At 37.9% G+C, this 18,931-nt stretch overlaps 1 protein-coding gene across 19 annotated transcripts in view; it reads right to left on the bottom strand.

The window, feature by feature from the left end:
• The window catches only part of ablim1b (actin binding LIM protein 1b), a 161,598-nt gene that overhangs the window by 15,184 nt on the left and 127,483 nt on the right, over positions 1-18,931 (bottom strand). For 5 of the 19 annotated variants that reach the window (XM_073917624.1, NM_001430818.1, NM_001430819.1 and 2 more), the window contains 5 exon segments: positions 14,851-14,928; positions 12,037-12,195; positions 7,921-7,959; positions 6,128-6,163; positions 3,900-4,029 (listed from right to left, as the gene is read on the bottom strand). In XM_073917624.1, coding sequence (XP_073773725.1) covers positions 3,900-4,029; positions 6,128-6,163; positions 7,921-7,959; positions 12,037-12,195; positions 14,851-14,928 — 442 coding nt within the window. 19 annotated transcript variants of the gene reach the window in all.

The following is an 18,931-nucleotide window of genomic DNA, read 5'->3' as shown; positions in this document are numbered from 1 at the left end:
AAGATCAGAATCTACTATAAGAAAACAATAATTAAGAAAATGCATAGATGCATTATGGTGAAAGCCAAAGAAAGATGGAAATTAAAGAATGGAGAAAGACACTATAGAGAAGAACAACAGGCAGATGATGCTCCAGCTCCTACCTGGGATGTGGAAATGTTTAGGGGTCAGAGAGAGGGTCGGGGTGGCCGGCCGAGAGGAAAGGGGAGAACTCCGGCCACTGGATGGCTCAGTGCCTCCAAACAAGAAGAGCAGAATAAGCGGGAGAAAGAAAGAAAACAAAATAGAAAGAAAAAACAAAAGAAGGAAAGAAAGAGAGAATAATGACGGAATAAATCTTCACTGACGGAAAGATGGATGAACAGAAAAGGGCTTTACAGAGAGGTGAAAGAGACGGACTGAATCATGTGGGTCGACACCACCAAAGAGAACAAATGTTGAAGGAAAGACGGATCGGAAAGAGTCTCAGGAAAGCAGCATGCAAATACTTCATAATCATTCACCACAAGAGCCAGAAGACACTTAATACTCACATTGTTAGGAAGCTTTTTTGTTTAAAGGTGCAGTATGTAAGTTTCACACCCTGTGGTTGAATTAGATATTACATTCCTGGATCAAAACAAACGCACGTGCAGGGTGCCAGATTGAAGAGAATCAGACTGTCGATAGTCTGACTATCGAGCCTAAAGGCTGATTTAAGCCATGTTCTAACTAAAAGCAAAGGCAGGCGGTAGAAGGAATATTCTTCATATTAAAAGGAGTTTTTGTTCTTACCAACACCTCAAATTAATATATTAGAAACAACTTCTATTTCTTGCAGCTGAACAACAAAAAAACTGACAATAGTCACCTCAGGTACACCTCATGTGCTTTTGTCAGCGAGGGACGGAGCTTTGAATGCTAATAATGTGAGTTTAAATGCCATTTTACATGACATTTATTGCCAATGCTACTGAAAGCAGCAGCAGATAGTTCACCTCAGATCTTGAAATGAAAATAAACCATTTGAAATGGAACTGTAGAACTGTGACTCAGTGCAAACCAACACATATCAGTGATTCAGAGTGTAAATTATTATAATAATGTAAAGAGGTTTAATATGTATTATTATATTATAAACCTTACCACTTTGTGAGTGAGTGCATATACTGTGCTTCTGAATGGCTGTATTTAAATTTCTGTGGTGTTCATCTGGTGCCAAATTGCTCATCACTGCAAATCTCATCACATTGTGATGTTGTTGTTAGGTCACAAGGTTACAATGTAATCTGCTCACCTAATGTTTATACTCGTATAATTTATATTATTGCTAATTAATAACCTCTTGTGGATCTCTGAGTCTGCGTCTCATTTCGGAGTCTACTACTGTCCACCGGAGGTCGCATTTTGGTCACGGATGTATGTTTTGAGAGCTTTTCTGAACGAATGAATGAAATACAGGGTTTTCCAACAAGGCAACCCGGGGTGTTGAAATATAATTGGCTAAAGTAACATTGGGCAGGTTAAAAGAATAAATAAAAAGACAGATGTTCTGGCACCAAAGGCCCATTCTCAAAGCAGAATATCTGACTTTACCATTGTTTTTCAGATAAACAAGAATGTTCATTTGGCATGTTTCTTAAATATCTGCAAACATATTATGGTATTTTTATGCTTTAGAAGAGTAAAAAAACTTACATACAGCACCTTTAATTATATGACTGAATATCCATAGGGTTAGTTTGTGCTTTTGAGACAAATGGAATATAACTTAAACATTTTCCAAAACCTAGTGGAAAAAATAAAAAATCCCACAACACATGGGAAGTACTGTAGCTCAATTATTCCAAAAGGTTGATTTAAAAATGCTTTTAATAAACATTTTTTTGTGCATTGTAGCTTTTCCTCATTAGATTGTTTACAGTACTAGAAATAATACTAATATTATCACTATTATTCATAATAGCAAACTGCCTAACTGTAATGCAATTATGTCATGTAGACATCCTAATTACAGGTTTACACCGTCTTTTAAAGGTCCAATAAAATATATATATTTTTTTTAAATTTAGATGTTAGTTTCAGTCTGTAATTTTTAAGAATATCTATAATCTAGTGTGCTCCAAAGCAGTGACAAAATTTGCATTTAGAAAAAATAAAACTGATAAAAAAATTAAAGCTTGTAGTTTGTTGCTTCTGCCCAGTTTTTCATCCAATCTTGACCAATTAAATGCTCTCTGGTATCTGAAATGCCCCGCACCCTTCAAGATGCTTGTTATTTGCTTTTCAATTCATGCACTTGAGCTCAGACACTTTCGCTGGAAGAGCTGTGATAAAAATAAAACACAGTTGGGTGTTTTTTTTTAAAGGTGGAGGAACTACTCAGCCAGCCATATCACCCTGCAGCCCAAGACCACTTACTTACTGAAGCTTAGCAGGGCTGAGCCTGGTCAGTACCTGAATGGGTGACCACATGGGAAAACTAGGTTGCTGTTGGAAGTGGTGTTAGTGGGGTCAGCAGGGAGCACTTAACCTGCAGTCCTAATGCCCCAGTATAGTGAAGGGGACACCATACTGTCAGTGGGTGCTGTCTTTCAGATAAGACATTAAATTGAGGCCCTGACTCTCTGGGGTGATTAAAAACCCCATGGCACTTCTTGTAAGAAGAAGAGGTTTAACTCTACTTGGCCAAATTCCTTTTATTGGATATTACCAATTATGGCCTACCAATCATAACCATCCACCAAATTGGGTCTATTGCTGTCTCTCCACTCCATCTATAGCTGGTGTGTGGTGAGCGCACTGGCGCTGTTGTTCTGTGGCTGTCGTTGCTTCATCTAAGTGGATGCTACACACTGGTGATGATGATGTGGAGAGACCCCCTCATGATTGTGAAGTGCTTTGGGTGTATGGCCAATAAATGCGCTATATAAATACAAACATTACATTACATTATGTCCTGCCCTCTCTTCTTTTTTTAGTTGAGATTACGTCAGACATTGAATAAAAAAAATGCACATTTCAATGCACTTAATGCAACCTTTAAGTTCATTTCAAAAAGTCAGTTTCAGTTAGAATGCCTAAAGTATGTAGGCCCTAAACAGTAATATCAGTCACTAGGTTTTGGAACAAAGTTATTAGTATGACAGTATTAGTGATGTTGCTTAATCAACTTTAAGGTGGTCCAAATTCTAAAAGAAAAGAAATGAATAGAAAATGAAAAACAGGGTCAGCATGCTTTAGAATTGCCAAGGGCACCAAATTGCTTTACACACTCTACAACAGCCATGAAGCCAAGACATACCTATGCAGAAAGAATCTGTGGAGAAGACAGAGGGACATTACACATATAAGCATGTGATTAGTTAACTGTGCATTGGCAACTTGCATTACATGTGCTTCAGTTGCATCTACAGGTCAAACGCAGCCCCTTGACCTCATAAGGGTGCGAGTCAAACAGGCCAGGGCTGTGAATTTCCCAAACAGAGACACCAAAAGCACAAGAGTCACATTTTAGCAGGCCTGAATCAGAGGAAGGAGGTGGATTTGTGTCTATGGGACGATATTGACATTGAAAATGAGGCGAAGAGGTCAGGCAACAGGGGTGGAGAGGCCTTACCTTTGTTATGGGGAAGGAAGTGATGTCGAAAGGGGGAGGTAGGGCGCGTGTCACTGTTGCTGGAGCGCAAAGAGGAGCAGAGCTTCAGCATTCCTGCCGGCCGCTCAGAGGAGAGGAGGGCGACAGAGGAAAAAAGAGGATGGAAGAAGGAGCACATATGAGCAGAGGAGGGAGGAAACAAGCTCAGGAGGAAACGGAAAGGCAATGCGAGGCCAAGTGCATGAAACGAGAAGATCTCGCTCATTCTCTGCTGGAATCCTATGAGGGAAGGATTTAAATGATTGTACTGTATTGGACTCACCTGGTCTGTGGAAGTGCTGGGGTGACTTGGATAGAGGTGGTATGTAGTTATGGCGGTGATAGACTGGAGAACCAATGGAGCCCTGGCTGGTGGATCTTTGTATTATTCGCTCCCTCATGTCATAGCAACCCTGTCGCGTCCATACATAAAGTAGCAATGTTTAAAAAAAAACATTATACTGCATTATCATATTATTCATATGGGCTTTTCACATTTAAAATATTTAACCCCTTTATGCATTTATCCCCTGGATATTTTAATGTTTTTACTTTTTTATTTATGGTTACTTTTTTCTCTGTGTCTATGTTATTGTTATTGTTGGACACTTATACGTGAACTTGTTTGGATATTAAAAAAATCTAATAAATAAAGTTATAAGAAATAGTTAACCCTGGGTCATTCTAAACTGGACTAAACTATTTTGCCTCACAGTTCACATTGCTTATCATAATTTACTACGGGGTTAACTAGGAATCCTGCATATTCACAATTAACAGAGTTCAACAACATTGTCGTGACTAGGATGGAGGCCAGCTACTGTAGTAAGAGCTATGCAGGTAAACCTCACTCCACCAGCCTTAACACACTAGTGACTAACAAATTCAGAGTCCTTCAGGTGTATTTCTAGCTACTGACACTAGAGGTCTTCAGTGTCCTGGTTAGCGAGCCTCCGTGAGTTCAAGTTTGGAGAGGAACGAGTAGAGCTGGCGGTGTTACAGACGTGGATAAGATTGAATTTAAAAGACGCCAGCTAATAAGAGTTATGCTGATAAACTGCCTGGCCTTAAAAGGTGCATTAGAGGCTGTTGTCTTTAGCATTTCATAATGCATGTTTGGCAACACAGCTTGGTTAACAGCTCAAAAACAGCTCTTCATAAACCTGAAATAAATAATAACTTAGCTCCTAATTTCATGCATTTTCACCTGTCCAAGGAAACAACACTAAACTACCTGACAAAAGTCTTGTTGTCTCGTCGATCCCACTTGTAAGAGCAACAAATAATAAATTGACTTCTAGTTGATCATTTAAAAAAAGTGGCAGATGGTCAATTTTTCCACTGAATCATCTGTTTAACTGCATCCCAATCATCATAAACACTGCAGAAGACCTATTGGAATCCACATGAACTCACAGATTCTCACAGAAATCAGTTTGGTGAAGGTAAAAATCATGGTTTGGGGTTACATTCGTAGTGGGGGTGTGTGAGAGATCTGCAGAGTGGATGGCAGCATCAACAGCCTGGGGTATCAAGACATTTGTGCTGCCCATTACATTACAAACCAAAGGAGAGAGCAAAATTCTACAGCAGGATAGCGCTCCTTCTCATTCTTCAGCCTCCACATCAAAGTTCCTGAAAGCAAGTGAAGGTCAAGGTGCTTTAGGATTTGCTAGCCCAGTCACCAGACATGAACATTATTGAGCATGTCTGGGGTAAGATGAAGGAGGAGGCATTGAAGATGAATCCAAAGAATCTTAATGAACTCTGGGAGTCCTGCAAGAAGGCTTTCTTTGCCACTCTAGATGGCTTTATTAATAAGTTATTTGAGTCATTGCTGAGATGTATGGATGCAGTCGTCTTAGCTCATGGGAGTCGTACACAATATTAATTGGTTTTCCACTGCACCATGACTTTATATTATATCCTGTACATTATTTCTGTTAAGTGACAAGACTTTTGTCTAAGCAAAGACATACCTTACTGTCCTAATTAATTAATTAAAAATCAAAGCATGATCGTATTTTATTTTGGTAAAATAAGCGTAATCTAAAGGCATTTTCCTTTCATATAAGCCACTTCTGATACCAATTGATCAACTAGAAGTCAAGCTATTATTTGTAGTTCCTAAAACTTGGATAGGTGACAAGACTTTTGTCAGGTAGTGTAGGTGCAAACATTGCCTAAAATGTTTTGAGGTTGTCCACTTTTTGATTAGTGAAGTTGTATACCATTTACTGACCACTATCAAGAAGGTTATGTAGAGCGTGAAGAAGGCTCTTAACAAAATCCCTACACAACAAGTTACAAGAGACATATCTAAACGCATGTTAATACCAAGTGCAAACGGTCTAAAAGTATGAAACGCTGCTTTAATAATGGTTAAAAGTGATGTTTAGATTAAAAATATCTTGGGGTTAAGTGCAATGTGAAAAGCCCTTAAATGTGTTTTACATTAACTACTGCCTCTATTGCAATAAAAATAACCAAACATTATAAACAGCTTCTAACCTCAGCAGATGGGGTGGGAGACAGTGTCCTTGGAGACTAAAACAGAACAGAAACAAGAACTCTATGTAAGTACATACATCAAAATTAGCACTAAAAGAGGAAAAGGAAACTATACTAGATAGAGCAGATCAGAAATGCAAAATATAGGTTTAGGAGCAAGAAATTAGTTTATACTGTGGTGTATGGGCTTCATGAGCAAATAGTCACTTATATATAAGATTTCTTCAACATCATTCTAGACATAATAGTATTTATAATTAAATTCTAATAATAGTTTCTTTTATATTTGCCATAATGACATTTCATAACTTTTTAGTTATTTTGCAAGACTCTAGTATTCAGCTTAAGTGAAATTCAAAGACTTAACTAGGTTATTATGCCTATTAGGCAGGTTAGGATAATTAGGCAAGTTACTGGATAACTGATTTGTTCTTAAAAATAATTCTGGTTAAAGTATAATGAACTGCTATGATTCAAGCCAAACTTAAAATACAAGAATTTCCCCAATAGAAAAATATTATAGGAACTACTTTGAAAATGTCCTTGCTCTGTTAAATATATCATGGCAAATATTAAAAACAAAAAACACCAAAAGGACAAATAATTTTTACGGCAAATAGTGTGCATCCATACATACATTAAATCAAATCTATCCATCTTTTTAATGCATTCTTGCTGCTAAATAGAATTACTTTCTTGAAAAATAAAAACCCTTTACTTACAAAACACCCCAAAACAAAACCTTACTATGCTTGTTTAAAAAAATATATATTATTCTTATTTTTGCAACCCAGGCTCATTAATGTTACATACCCCTACATACTTCTCTGGAGATCACGAGATATGCCTCAGCAGGTACTTTTTTTCTGCAGTTTTTGTTTTCATGAATCCACAGAGAACGCTGTGTACGCTTTTTCATATATCAAATTACTCTTGCGAGTGCCATTGCCATAAATCCACCAGAGACCCCTGTCGTCTGACTAACTAACTGACTGACCGACCGATAACCCCCCACCCCGACTCCACCCTCTTCCCTAAACCCAACCAATAGTATTTTTTAAAAACACCAATTGGCCCGCCCCCACCTTCCATAATTCCAACCGACAGTGTTTTTAAAAGCAACCCAGAAAAGGAAAAGCCCTCACAGCCGCCTGATTTTTACCAAATTTTCAGATCTTACTACGTTCTCACCCTGTTATTTACTTGTTTGTTTCATTTTTGCCTTTTGTTTTTGTTTTACCTGCTGTCTAGAACAGTTTTTTTTACCAAACTCGAACACTGTCATTGCTGTCAACTTCTCTCTGCATTTTAAGTCCACTGACGTACGTGGCGAGCTACTGAGCAAACTGGTAACAGCGAAAAGCTGTTCACACAAAGGTAAATGGTCAGCTAGTAGCATGAAAAGGAGCAGAAGCCATCAGCGCCATCATACCACCCTGTAATTTTTGTTTAAAAAAAGAAATGCAGCCATATGTAGCTCTGGCTACATAATTCACACTCTCCAGAAATGTATACAGAGGTATGTTTTCACAATAAGCCTTGGTTTTATTTTTTCTTTTGATTTTGACATTTCTTTGTGAGATTAACCCAGCTGTAGCATAGACAATGACAGTCAGACAAGCATAAGCAAACACACTAAAAAAAAAAGGACATTGTTTGGCCCATGCAGTCCTCTAGACGAGACAGCTGAAGCTCAGTGTCATCTCCACCGTAAGCACATTTAAAAGAGAGAAAAGCACATCCAGAGCCCACAATCTGACAGTGGGTCCAAAAGGAGGTCGCTGACAACTTACTGTTTCTGCTGACAATGAGGAGGGGTCTTGTGGCAGGGTCTGGGAACGTGGACACAGAATTATATCATACGTCATGGAAACAGCTGCGTTTTCTGAGACCCAGCATGCATTTATTAATAAATGAATGTGATGAAGGTGGAGGAGAAATTGAAGCGCTTGCATTGTTTGTTTTGAACATTAGATGCTAATGCCTTCATTGATACTTGACACGTTTAAACTAAAAACAACAACTTGAGAATCATTGCTTTAGAGATGCTTCAGTATCCTGCTGGCTTCTTGAGAAACTACTTAAAGTGATTACTTAGAGAGCAGCTATTCAGTCAGATGACAGTAATCATGGTTGGCAGATGAGAGAAACTTGGTGTGAGAGGCAGATGATAAGCGGTTTTAAAAATGAAGATGTTAGTTGTGCTCTTATTAGTTTGGGCTGGAGATCCACAAACTAATCTGCTTTATTTGTCTCTAGCTTTCACTTACTGTGGCTCTGCCTCTGGTAGGACTGCCACCTGAGGCTCTGACAGGCTGTAGGGGAGGAAACGGGTTGAGTTTGGTTACTCTTAAGAGCTTGTCAGCGACTCACGCTATCAGGGTCTTTTTCTAGGTTTTGATTACCACAGATAATAATTTTGTTATCAGAATCACACTTATTTTGGAAGTCTAAGCGGCTAGTTGGTGCAGTACAAAGTAAATATACTTCAATGCTGTTTTTGAAGTATAAAGCAACTTACTGGCATCAAATAGATTGGTTGATTACTTTTTTTGTGCAGTTGTATGTGCTATATATTACTTTTATATAAACCCGATATCATGACCAGCTAAATATTCAACCTGGATACTTTTTGTTTTGTGTTCCAAGTGAAATCATTCAAACAAGATAAATGAAGTAGAAGTTAAATACATTTTATACTTGCTTTATTATTTCAAGTAAAAGAAAAAAAAAAAGTCTAGAAAATATATATTGTTCAGATGTTTACGGTCAATTATTTTCAGATGTTTAGGGTAATTTTTTTGTGACTTTTAATTTTATTTAGTTTAATATAAACAAATATAAAGCTAAATATAAACAAACAATAATAAGTCAAGATATTGCACATAGGCACGTTCTATTCGACTGTATAAGGGTCAATAATTTTAGTTTCTTTTCTTTCTTTCTTTATTTCTTTCTTAAAAAAACCTTTTAAGCAAGGATGCTTCAACTGATCAATAGGGAAACTTTTCAAAGTTAAAATAAAATTATGAATTAGGCAGTAGATTCTTTTCAAGATTTTTTTTTCTCAATAAATAATGTGCATAATCCCCACTGAGATTGTTCTTTTTGAAAATGCTAATTTTGCAAATGACATGTTTAGCTCAGATCTTGAATATAAAATAAACCGTTTGAAACTGAACTGTAGAACTGTGAAATAATGCAAACAAACACATATCAGTGATTCAGCGTGTACATTTAATAGTGTTAAAAAGGTTTAATATGTATTAATTAGATTATAAACCTTACCATTTTGTGAGTCAGTGCATATTTTGAATGGCTTTATTTAAATTTCTGTCATGTTATGTCTGGTGCAAACAGCCAAATTGCTTATCATTGCAAATCTCGTCACATAGTGTGTTGTTAGGACACAGGCTTACAATGTAACCTGATCACCTAATGTTTACGTTTGTAATATTTATGTTTTTGCCCAATTAATAACCACCTCATGTGAACTCTGAATTGGCATCTCATTTTGGTGTCTGCTACTGCCCACCTGAGGTTGCATTTCGGTCATAAGCGCATGCTTTGAGAACTTTTCTGACTGAATAAACAAAATACGCGGTTTTCCAACAAGGCAACCCGGGGTGCTGAAAACAAAGACAGAGTTATGGAAGGCCCTTTTTCAAAGCTGAATTTCTGACTTCAGCATTGTTTTTTTATTAAAATTATTTTATAAATTAATTTAATTTATATCAATTTATAAAGAAGTAAATCTCTGCAAACATATTAGAAGAGTCAAAAACTTACATACAGCTCCTTTAAACATTTTCAGTGTGAATAAACAACTTTTCAAAATTGCCTGGAAATACTACAATGAGTTCACAAGAAGTCTACTGTCAGTGCTTTGTTGTAGCTAGAAGGCCATCTGCCACATAAAATGTGCCAAAGTAATTGGCGGTTCATTCCGCTGTGGTGACACATGATTTTCTGATCAAGGACAAGTCAAAATTGTTGTCTGTGGTAATCAACCAAAATGTCCCCCTGAATTATCCATTTAAATGTGCATTTAATCATTGCAGACTGTGGTAGATGTTGTTTATGGGCAGCAGGGGGCGCTGTGACACTGCTGTCTCTACACAGAGAAGGCGCACAGACATATTCAGGTATAATAGAACAGAGTTTAATTGACAACGGGAACCCAAAAGCAGTAACAGACAATTAAAAAACAGACAAAAACAAAAACAAAAAAACAACAAAAAAAACAACAACACTTTTTTCATGCATAGACATACAGCTAACATGTTGACAGGAATACATGCAATATACACATAATGACATACAGAGAAATGTGCACAAACACACACTTGCTCACATCTGCTCTGTCTGGGGCCCGAGAGACTCAACCAATAGTGTTTTTAGGAACATCAATGGGGTCAGTATAGGATAGGGATGATCATAATGGTGGAGAAGGTGGTGGTGGAGTTGTCTGGTAGTGGCCGAAAACACTCAGAATTGGTGATGAAGACTAAAACAGTGGTTCTCAACAAGGGCCCAGAACATTAAAAACCTTAAAATGTCCAAATATGTCACAAGATGACATTAAAAACATTTAAGAATAGAAAAAAATATTATTAATGTTTGAATAAATATAACTAAATTGTAACATTAATTCAAGATTTAAAAAAATATATTACTCAGTTGTTATTATGCTTTTTGAAGAATGTATATGCTTGGAATAAAGATTTAAATTTGGGGTTCACATATAAATTTTTTAAGGTATTTAACCATAAATTGGATGAACTAAATTGGCCATGGGGTGACATTGTGGCTCAGTGGGTAGCACTGTTGCAAGAAGGTACGACTGGGTCAGTTGGCATTTCTGTGGAGTTTGCATGTTCTCCTCGTGTTCGCGTGGGTTTCCTCTGGGTGCACCGGTTTACCCCACAGTCCAAAGATATGCGCTATAGGTGTATAAGCTAAATTGGCTGTATATGTGCGAATGCAAGAGTGTATGGGTGTTTCCTAGTGCTGGGTTGCGGCTGGAAGAGTATTCGCTGCATAAAACATATGCCAAAATAATTGATGGTTCATTTCCCTGTGACAACCCCTGATAAATAAGAGACTAAGCTGAAAAAAAATGATTGAATGAATGACTATTTAACCATGTTAATTCATTACATAGTTCAGTAAGATTTAATCTGAAAACATTAACATCATCTTTCAGTATTTTCTAATAAATAATTAAACAGAGATTATTCGGTATTTGTTATGCACTTTATGCAACTAACACGAACAAAGATATTTTTGTAAACAAATGAAACATTACTGTAAAGTTTTACCAAAACATTAATAAATGTATTTTTTAAAACAATTAGCTTTGTCATAAACAAATAAAAACTTAATTACCATACCGACTGAGATTGCTTGAGTCATCTTGTGACATCATGACCAGTTTTTGGTTGATTTAAATGTTTTTTGGTAAGTGCTGTGGTAATATTTCAGTTTATCATTTCTTCAGTTTCAGTCCACCTGTTTAGTGCACACCTAGGTTGGATGCCAGATTTCAGGCTTATTTAATTGAAATGCAGTATTAGAGTATTTGCAAATGCATACTTTTTTATCTAACCAGTGTAAACACAGCCTTATTTTGTATCAAAGATACATTTGAAAGTGTTAAAAAGGTTCAGAACCACTAGACTAGACAGTCTGCATCTCCAAACTGAAAGACATGGATGTCTAATTTATTAAGGATGTCTGATTTGAGGTAAAATGGCTCAAGTTTATTATTTAAAAAAATAAAATAAAATTAATCTGAAGTTCAAAAATTAAAGCAATAAATATTTATAAACATATAGAGTCTATATCTATCATGTTAGGTCTTAATAGCACATTGATTGTTTATTAGAAAGACACTAAACTCATTTTACCTCTCCAGGGCTGTGCCTTCCTTGTCTTTCCAGGGTGGAGGAGGTGGAATGGAGAGACTCATAGGATATCATGTCTGGACGCTCAATGTCATAAATGGCCTTGACTCTGGGAATGGCTGCTAGGTCCTTGTAATCAATAATCTCATTGTCTACTTTTGCCTGGAGTAAGGAGAGGATGAGGGGACGAGGGGCAGGGGACACATAAGAGGAGAAACACAGGGAGAAAAGGTGTTGATGAGGAAGAGGTCAGGGAACAGGTCAGAGGATATCCACGTTACATCTGACTAGGGTTGTTGAAAGTATTTTGATACAAAATGATACTGAAATATTTGAAACGAAACAATATCTCTTTTCCACAGGATCAATGCCTGCCACGCTCACCCTTGAGTTCACCCACAGTCTACCACCACAGTTTCACTTTGTTTATTTACAGTATTAACAAACTTTTTGAATTTGATTTACAATTGATACTTCTACTCAATTTGCATTTCAGGATTTATCAGTTTAACAATAAATCACAAGTCACCGGAGGGAATATAATATTCATGCGTTGTTTGTGCGTCTCTAATAACGCACGCAAATGTGGAGTTCTCTGCAAAATTTTGTGCGCTTTAAAGTATTTGCTAAATTTATGTCAAATTTCATAAAAAGTACCAGTCTTTAAAGCCTGCTCTCACAAGGAATTGTAACCTTTTTTACGTTTTGTCAGTTTAGTTGCTAATTCGTATGTATTTGTATGTGTTCAGTCTTTTTGGCATGGCACCAAATTCCACCCCAACCATCATTAGGGATAAGCAACCCACATAGCAAAATTTCTCTGGCCCACACAATCAGGTTTTGCTTGGCCTACATGCCGCAGTGAATTACTGTACATGACTGGACCAAATCTGGCTTCCAGACAAGGGCCAAACACAGACCATATCTGGGCCAAGTCTCAGCCAAGTTAATAACTCATAACTGGGTCTGAACTGGGCCAGATAGGTTGGTGTGTCACGATTGCAATGAAATTGATAAACCCATAGAGTGATGCTCTTTAGGCACACTATGGGCACGCTTTATCTCAAAGTGACCTGATTGGTAGAATTTTTTTTCTTTACTCAAAAGTGATTTTAGTGTATTTTAAATGTGGGTCAAGACTGGCCAAACTCACATGGCCCACTTATCAAATTTTTAAATCTGGGCCAAATACTACGTTTTTCATCTGGCCCAAATCTTGTGTGCCGCCTTACAGACGGTGCCACCTCTGCCAAACCCGGGCCATGTTTGGCCCACATGCTGTATGCCAGTGCCGGATGAATGCCTGCTGTACCAGCTTTTTGCCAAATCTGGGCCAGAATTCTTTGCTACTAGGGAAATCATATTTAATTGTACGAATGAGAGGATAAGAATTTATACAAATAAGCCACCAAATCAAAAAGTTATGAATTGCCGTGAGATTGTTGGTCTTTAAGACACAATACCCATCTATTATACGTCTCTAAAGTGAGAGTACTTCAGTAGCGCAGTCAGTAACATTCATCAATAACAATAGACTAAGCCCCTCTGGTGTACATATTTTTGTTACTTACTCCCAGGGCCATTTATATCAAAGTTGATATTTAGCCCCACCATATTGGTGTTTCATAACATCTAGTTTTTATGTGGTGGGTTGTTAGCCCAACACTCAACCTCCAATCTGGACATACACACATACACACTGGACAACTTAGCATACCCAATTAACCTACAGCTCATACCTTTGGACTGTGGGGGAAACTGGAGCACCCGGAGGAAACCCATGTGAACACAGGGAGAACATGCAAACTCTACACAGAAATGCCTACTGACCCAGCTGGAGCTTGAACCAGTGACCTTCTTGCTTTGAGGCGACAATGATACCCACTGCACCACTGTGTTGCCTGTATATATTTTTGTTATTGGTTAAAATTAGCTTATTTTTAATTATTATCTTTAGTAATGTTTTAACTATACAAGTTTGGCTAGCAGTTTCTTCTTTAATACCAAAATTGGTATTTAAGAAAAGCTAAATTTATTAGAATGTTACATGGATAAAATCGATAAAAATAAGAAATATTTTTATTTTGCTGCAATTCGTAACTTTTTTATTTAGTGGCTAATTCAGATTTATTTGTAAGATTTAATTCAACTCGTACAATTGTACAATTTAGTACAATTTGCTCATCCCCCAATGAGAGGTCGGGTTAGGGGTATAATTTTTATACAAATTAAATCATATGACTTGCTACAATCAGCCAATTTTTCAACAATTTGCAAAATAGTTAAGTTTGCTCATGAGATCGGGCTGGTTAGACCAGTAAAATGTTTGGAGGGGAAGCGAAAATGTGAACAATAGTCCAGGCAAATAATAATGAAGACAGGCATAAATATTGTAATTTTAATTATTGCTGTGGCAATATTTATCTGTGGTATTGAAAATGGTATTGAGTATCATATCGTATCATAGAAATTCCAGTATCGGGACACTACATCCATCCAGAGCTACAGCTCTCACAGGGTCATCACACAAAGATTGTTTGGAGGCAAATTTATGAGAAAAGCTACCATCTTGCTATCATGTGACATTCTGTGCTATTGTCGAAGATTATCTATATTTGTTTACATGCGGAAATTATGTCAAATACAAGGCAAAAAGTGGAAAATGTTGAAAGGAACTTCTGTGCTTTTCCTGCATATCCTGGAGTTTTTTTTACACATTGACCCTGAAGTAAACCAGCTTCAGAATCCATTGTGGATCGAGTGGTAAGATCTGACAGACTCTGGAAACGATTGAGGGCGTTGGTGACTGGGACTCACATAGATGGTGTGACCTGGAGATCCAGGGATGCTGGAACCAGGTCTCGAACAGATGCTCTCAGACGAAGACCTCGTGGGCTGCGGGAGAACAAGATGTTGTGTTAGTAATTATATAAGCATACATACTCATTCAATACTCCCCTAGATGCCAATGGGTAGCTTGAAACGTTTGATTAGCTATAAGTGAGAATTTTGTCATCAGTTACTCAACCTCATGTCATTCAGTTAGCTTAACACACAACCCTGTTACCCGTAACAAGTAGCATAAAAACAATTACCAAGTATTTTTTCTATTTCTTTATTTTTTTGTTCAATCATTCATTTATTCATTCAATCATTTATTTATTTATTTATTTATTTATTTATTTATTTATTTATTTATTTATTTATTTATTTGTTTGTTCACTTAAATATTTATTTATTAAATAATATTAGCTGTTCCAAATTACAGCAGTTTTGCAAAAACACATAAAACTGAACCAAATATAAAATTAGTTTTTACTGTATGTAAACTGTTACCATAATAATGATCAAAAAACTGTTTTTCTTTATTATTAATATTTAAATTACTGTGAGATTTTCTTTTTGTTAAAATAACACTAACCCTTTGATCATATTGAAAAGCGCATTTTTAAAACAAATAAATTAGATTTAAAATTATATAAAATGTAGATTATTTTATTAATAATAATTAGATTAGATTAGATTAGATTAAATTAGATTAAACTTTATTGTCATTACACATGTACAAGTACAAGGCAACGAAATGCAGCTCGTGTCTAACCAGGATTGCAAGTGCAGGATATGATTATAAGGTAATTAACAATCAGAGGTATGCAGAGATATGAACATAATTACAAATGTACAGTTAAAGTCAGAATTATTAGCTGTCCTTTAATTTTTTTCTTTTTTAAATATTTCCCAAATGATGTTTAACAGAGCAAGGAAAATTTCACAGTATGTCTGATAATATTTTTTCTTCTGGAAAAAAGTCTTATTTGTTTTATTTTTGATAAAATAAAAGCAGTTTTGAATTTTTAAAACAACTTTAGAAACAAAATTATTAGCCCCTTTAAGCTATTTTTTCCCGATAGTCTATAGAACAAACCATCGTCATACAATAACTTGCCTAAATACCCTAACCTGCCTAGTTAACCTAATTAACTTAGTTAAGCCTTTAAATGGCACTTTAAGATGAATAGAAGTGTCTTGAAACATATCTATTCATCATATCTATTCCATCAACATGTCATCATGGCAAAGATAAATTTCATCAGTTATTAGAAATGAGTTAATAAAACTATTATGTTTAGAAAAGTGTTGAAAAAGTCTTCTTTCCATTAAGTGAAGTTTATTCATAAACTAATTTCGAGAGGATCACGTGCTTATGATTTATCACGTCCAGTCTCGCATTTGCTAATCACTAATCTTCCAATCATACGAGCCCTAAGGCACCATAAATAGTCTAAGTTTCCAGTTCACTTTATCTTCGTTTGGAAGACCGCTCAGCCTCAGACTGTGCTCCAGCTATCCAATTATAGCCGCTCATCTCCAAAACAGCAACTTCTACAAACAGATCCAGCATTTATTCATCATCATCAACATCATTATCATCCGCAACTGCTACCGCTATCTTCTATTCCCTCCAACAATCAATATCTCCAACAAAACAAGCCATCATGAACAACGAGAACATCAACGAGCAAGCTAACAACCAGCCAGACCTTCTCAACTCTCCCTCCGAAAACCAACCTCTCCCCGCTCCGCCTGGCTCTCAACCCGAACCCGAGGCCGTCACAAGAGGCCGACGCATGACACGCTCCACCGCTACTAGGTCCCGTCAAAACTTATCACCAACGCAATCCACTCCAAGGCAACAAATCTCTTCACCTACCTCATCTTATATCTCCGCAACCTCCTCAGTCATCCATCCAAGTAGAATCACCGTATCAGAAATCAGGAACAAGCTCGCCATCCTCGGAATCAACGCTCCCAAAAATCTCAAAAAACCGGAACTCCTTAAACTTTACAAAAACGCAACATCGGACTCCCTTCCCTCTGCAAGTCCTCCTCCAAGATCAGCCGCTCAGGAAAATCCGATTCGATTCACTCCATACCCGCAAGCCTCCCGTTCACAACCAGGAAAGAAGAAGTCAAAACAAAAACACACAGCAAGCCACTCCCACGCAAGATCGCAACACCAGGAAACCCAGCCGCCTCCGATGACGTCACTCATTCTCCCACAGCAGGACTCCATTCAAGAGAACCCAGCCTCTCTCCCTCTCCCTCTAACTCTTTCTACCCCCTTCTCCTGGCCCCCCGCCCCCTCTAGCTCTCTCATTAGCCCTCATCTCCCTTCTACCTCCAATGCTCAGTTTCATCCTGCTATTTCTGCTCCCCCTGCTCTTCCTCCAAATCAATCCTCTTCTTTCCCCCCCCCCTCCTCTTCCGCTCCCCCCCCTCCCTCCCAAAACCTGCCTTTTGCATCTCAAAATCCTCCAATCAATATTCCATCTTTTTCTTCTTCACTTCCCCTCGCTCACTCTAACTCTAACCCTACCTGCTCCTTTTCTATTCCTAATCAAGTTTCTTCTACACGCCCCCCTTTCACTCTGTCATCTGCCACGCCCCTCCCACCGCCGAATAACGCTCTAGCTATGGAACCTCCACCCATCTCTAATTCAGCCCGCAACCTAATCCTCTCAGGTGCGGATATTGACCTCATTTCACTCCTCTCACCTATAGCACCCCCTGCGGCAGAACGCCAGGTTGATTGCGGCGAATTTTCAGTATCCCTCAAATCTTCAGTTAATAATCAGTCCCGCACCCTAACCTTAGCCGAATTTTGCATAGCCTTTTCAAGATTCACCGACACAATTTGTTCAGTATATCCCCATAGGAGACGCGAGCTTAACGATTACATGGCAATTATTGCCGAGCTCGCGTTATCCTATGGGGGCACCCACTTTTTCACTTACCACAAGCTATTCTCCGCTAAATGCGCTCTGCGCGTTACCCAGTGGAATCAGTGTCCCTACTGGGGGGCTTTGGACACTGAGCTCCACAACAGGGTATTTTTGGGTTGCCGCAATCTAACCTGTGCTGTCTGTCGCTCCTGTCTGCACCCCACTACCTCCTGTCCTTTAGTTAACCCTCTTCCTGATCCAACTCAACCTCCTTCTAAATCTACCAGCTACGTTCCTAACCCTTCCAGTCGTAACATTCCTTCTATTTTTTCTATCCCTAATAAACCCTCTCTTCCTAGCCGCGACATCTGCCAAAACTTCAACTTGGGTAGATGTCATAGAATGCCATGCCGATACCTTCACCTGTGCTCCTACTGCGGCGGCGCCCACGCTAAGATAATCTGCCAAATCCTAAGAGCTAATAATAAAAAATCAAAAAATTATTTGTCGACTCCTGTGAATATTTCTAACCTTGCTCGGGAACTAAAGTCTCACCCTGACACTAACTTTTCTGATTTTCTCATTGCAGGTCTAACCCACGGATTCCACCCAGAAATTCTGGCAACTGGCCCCGGAAGCAGACCCTCACCCAACGCCTGTACCTCCGTATTCAGAAACGATATTGCCATAAACCACCCACTTCATAATCTTCACCAAACTTCTCTATCTCTCATCCTGCAAGCAATAGCTCCTAGAACCCTCAATGCATACCTCACAGCATGGAATTCGTTCAAACAATTCCATATTATACACCAACTTCCTTTTCCTGATTTTTCTCTCCTCTCTATCACTTCCTTTATATCCCACCTTCACACCGCAAATCATCTACAAGCCAGTTCAATAAAGAGCTACCTTAGCGGGATCCAGTTCTTTCACAAATTAATCCATGGGTCTCCTTCCGACGCCATCACAAATTCGCAAACCTCCCTTCTTATCAAGGGTATTCAGAAAAACCACCCCACCAGCCCTGATGCCAGACAACCCATCACACTCAAAATCCTTACCTCATGCATCTACACCCTTCGCAAAGGGTATATTTCCTCCCATACAGCCCGCACCTTAGATGCTATGTTTAATCTAGCATTTTTCGGGTTTCTTAGATGTTCCGAATTAAC

This window comes from Danio rerio, chromosome 12, assembly GCF_049306965.1.
Source record: "Danio rerio strain Tuebingen ecotype United States chromosome 12, GRCz12tu, whole genome shotgun sequence".
Taxonomy (NCBI): Eukaryota; Metazoa; Chordata; class Actinopteri; order Cypriniformes; family Danionidae; genus Danio; species Danio rerio.
The sequence above is the reverse complement of the archived record's forward strand: the minus strand, read 5'-3'. Positions and strand labels throughout refer to the sequence as shown.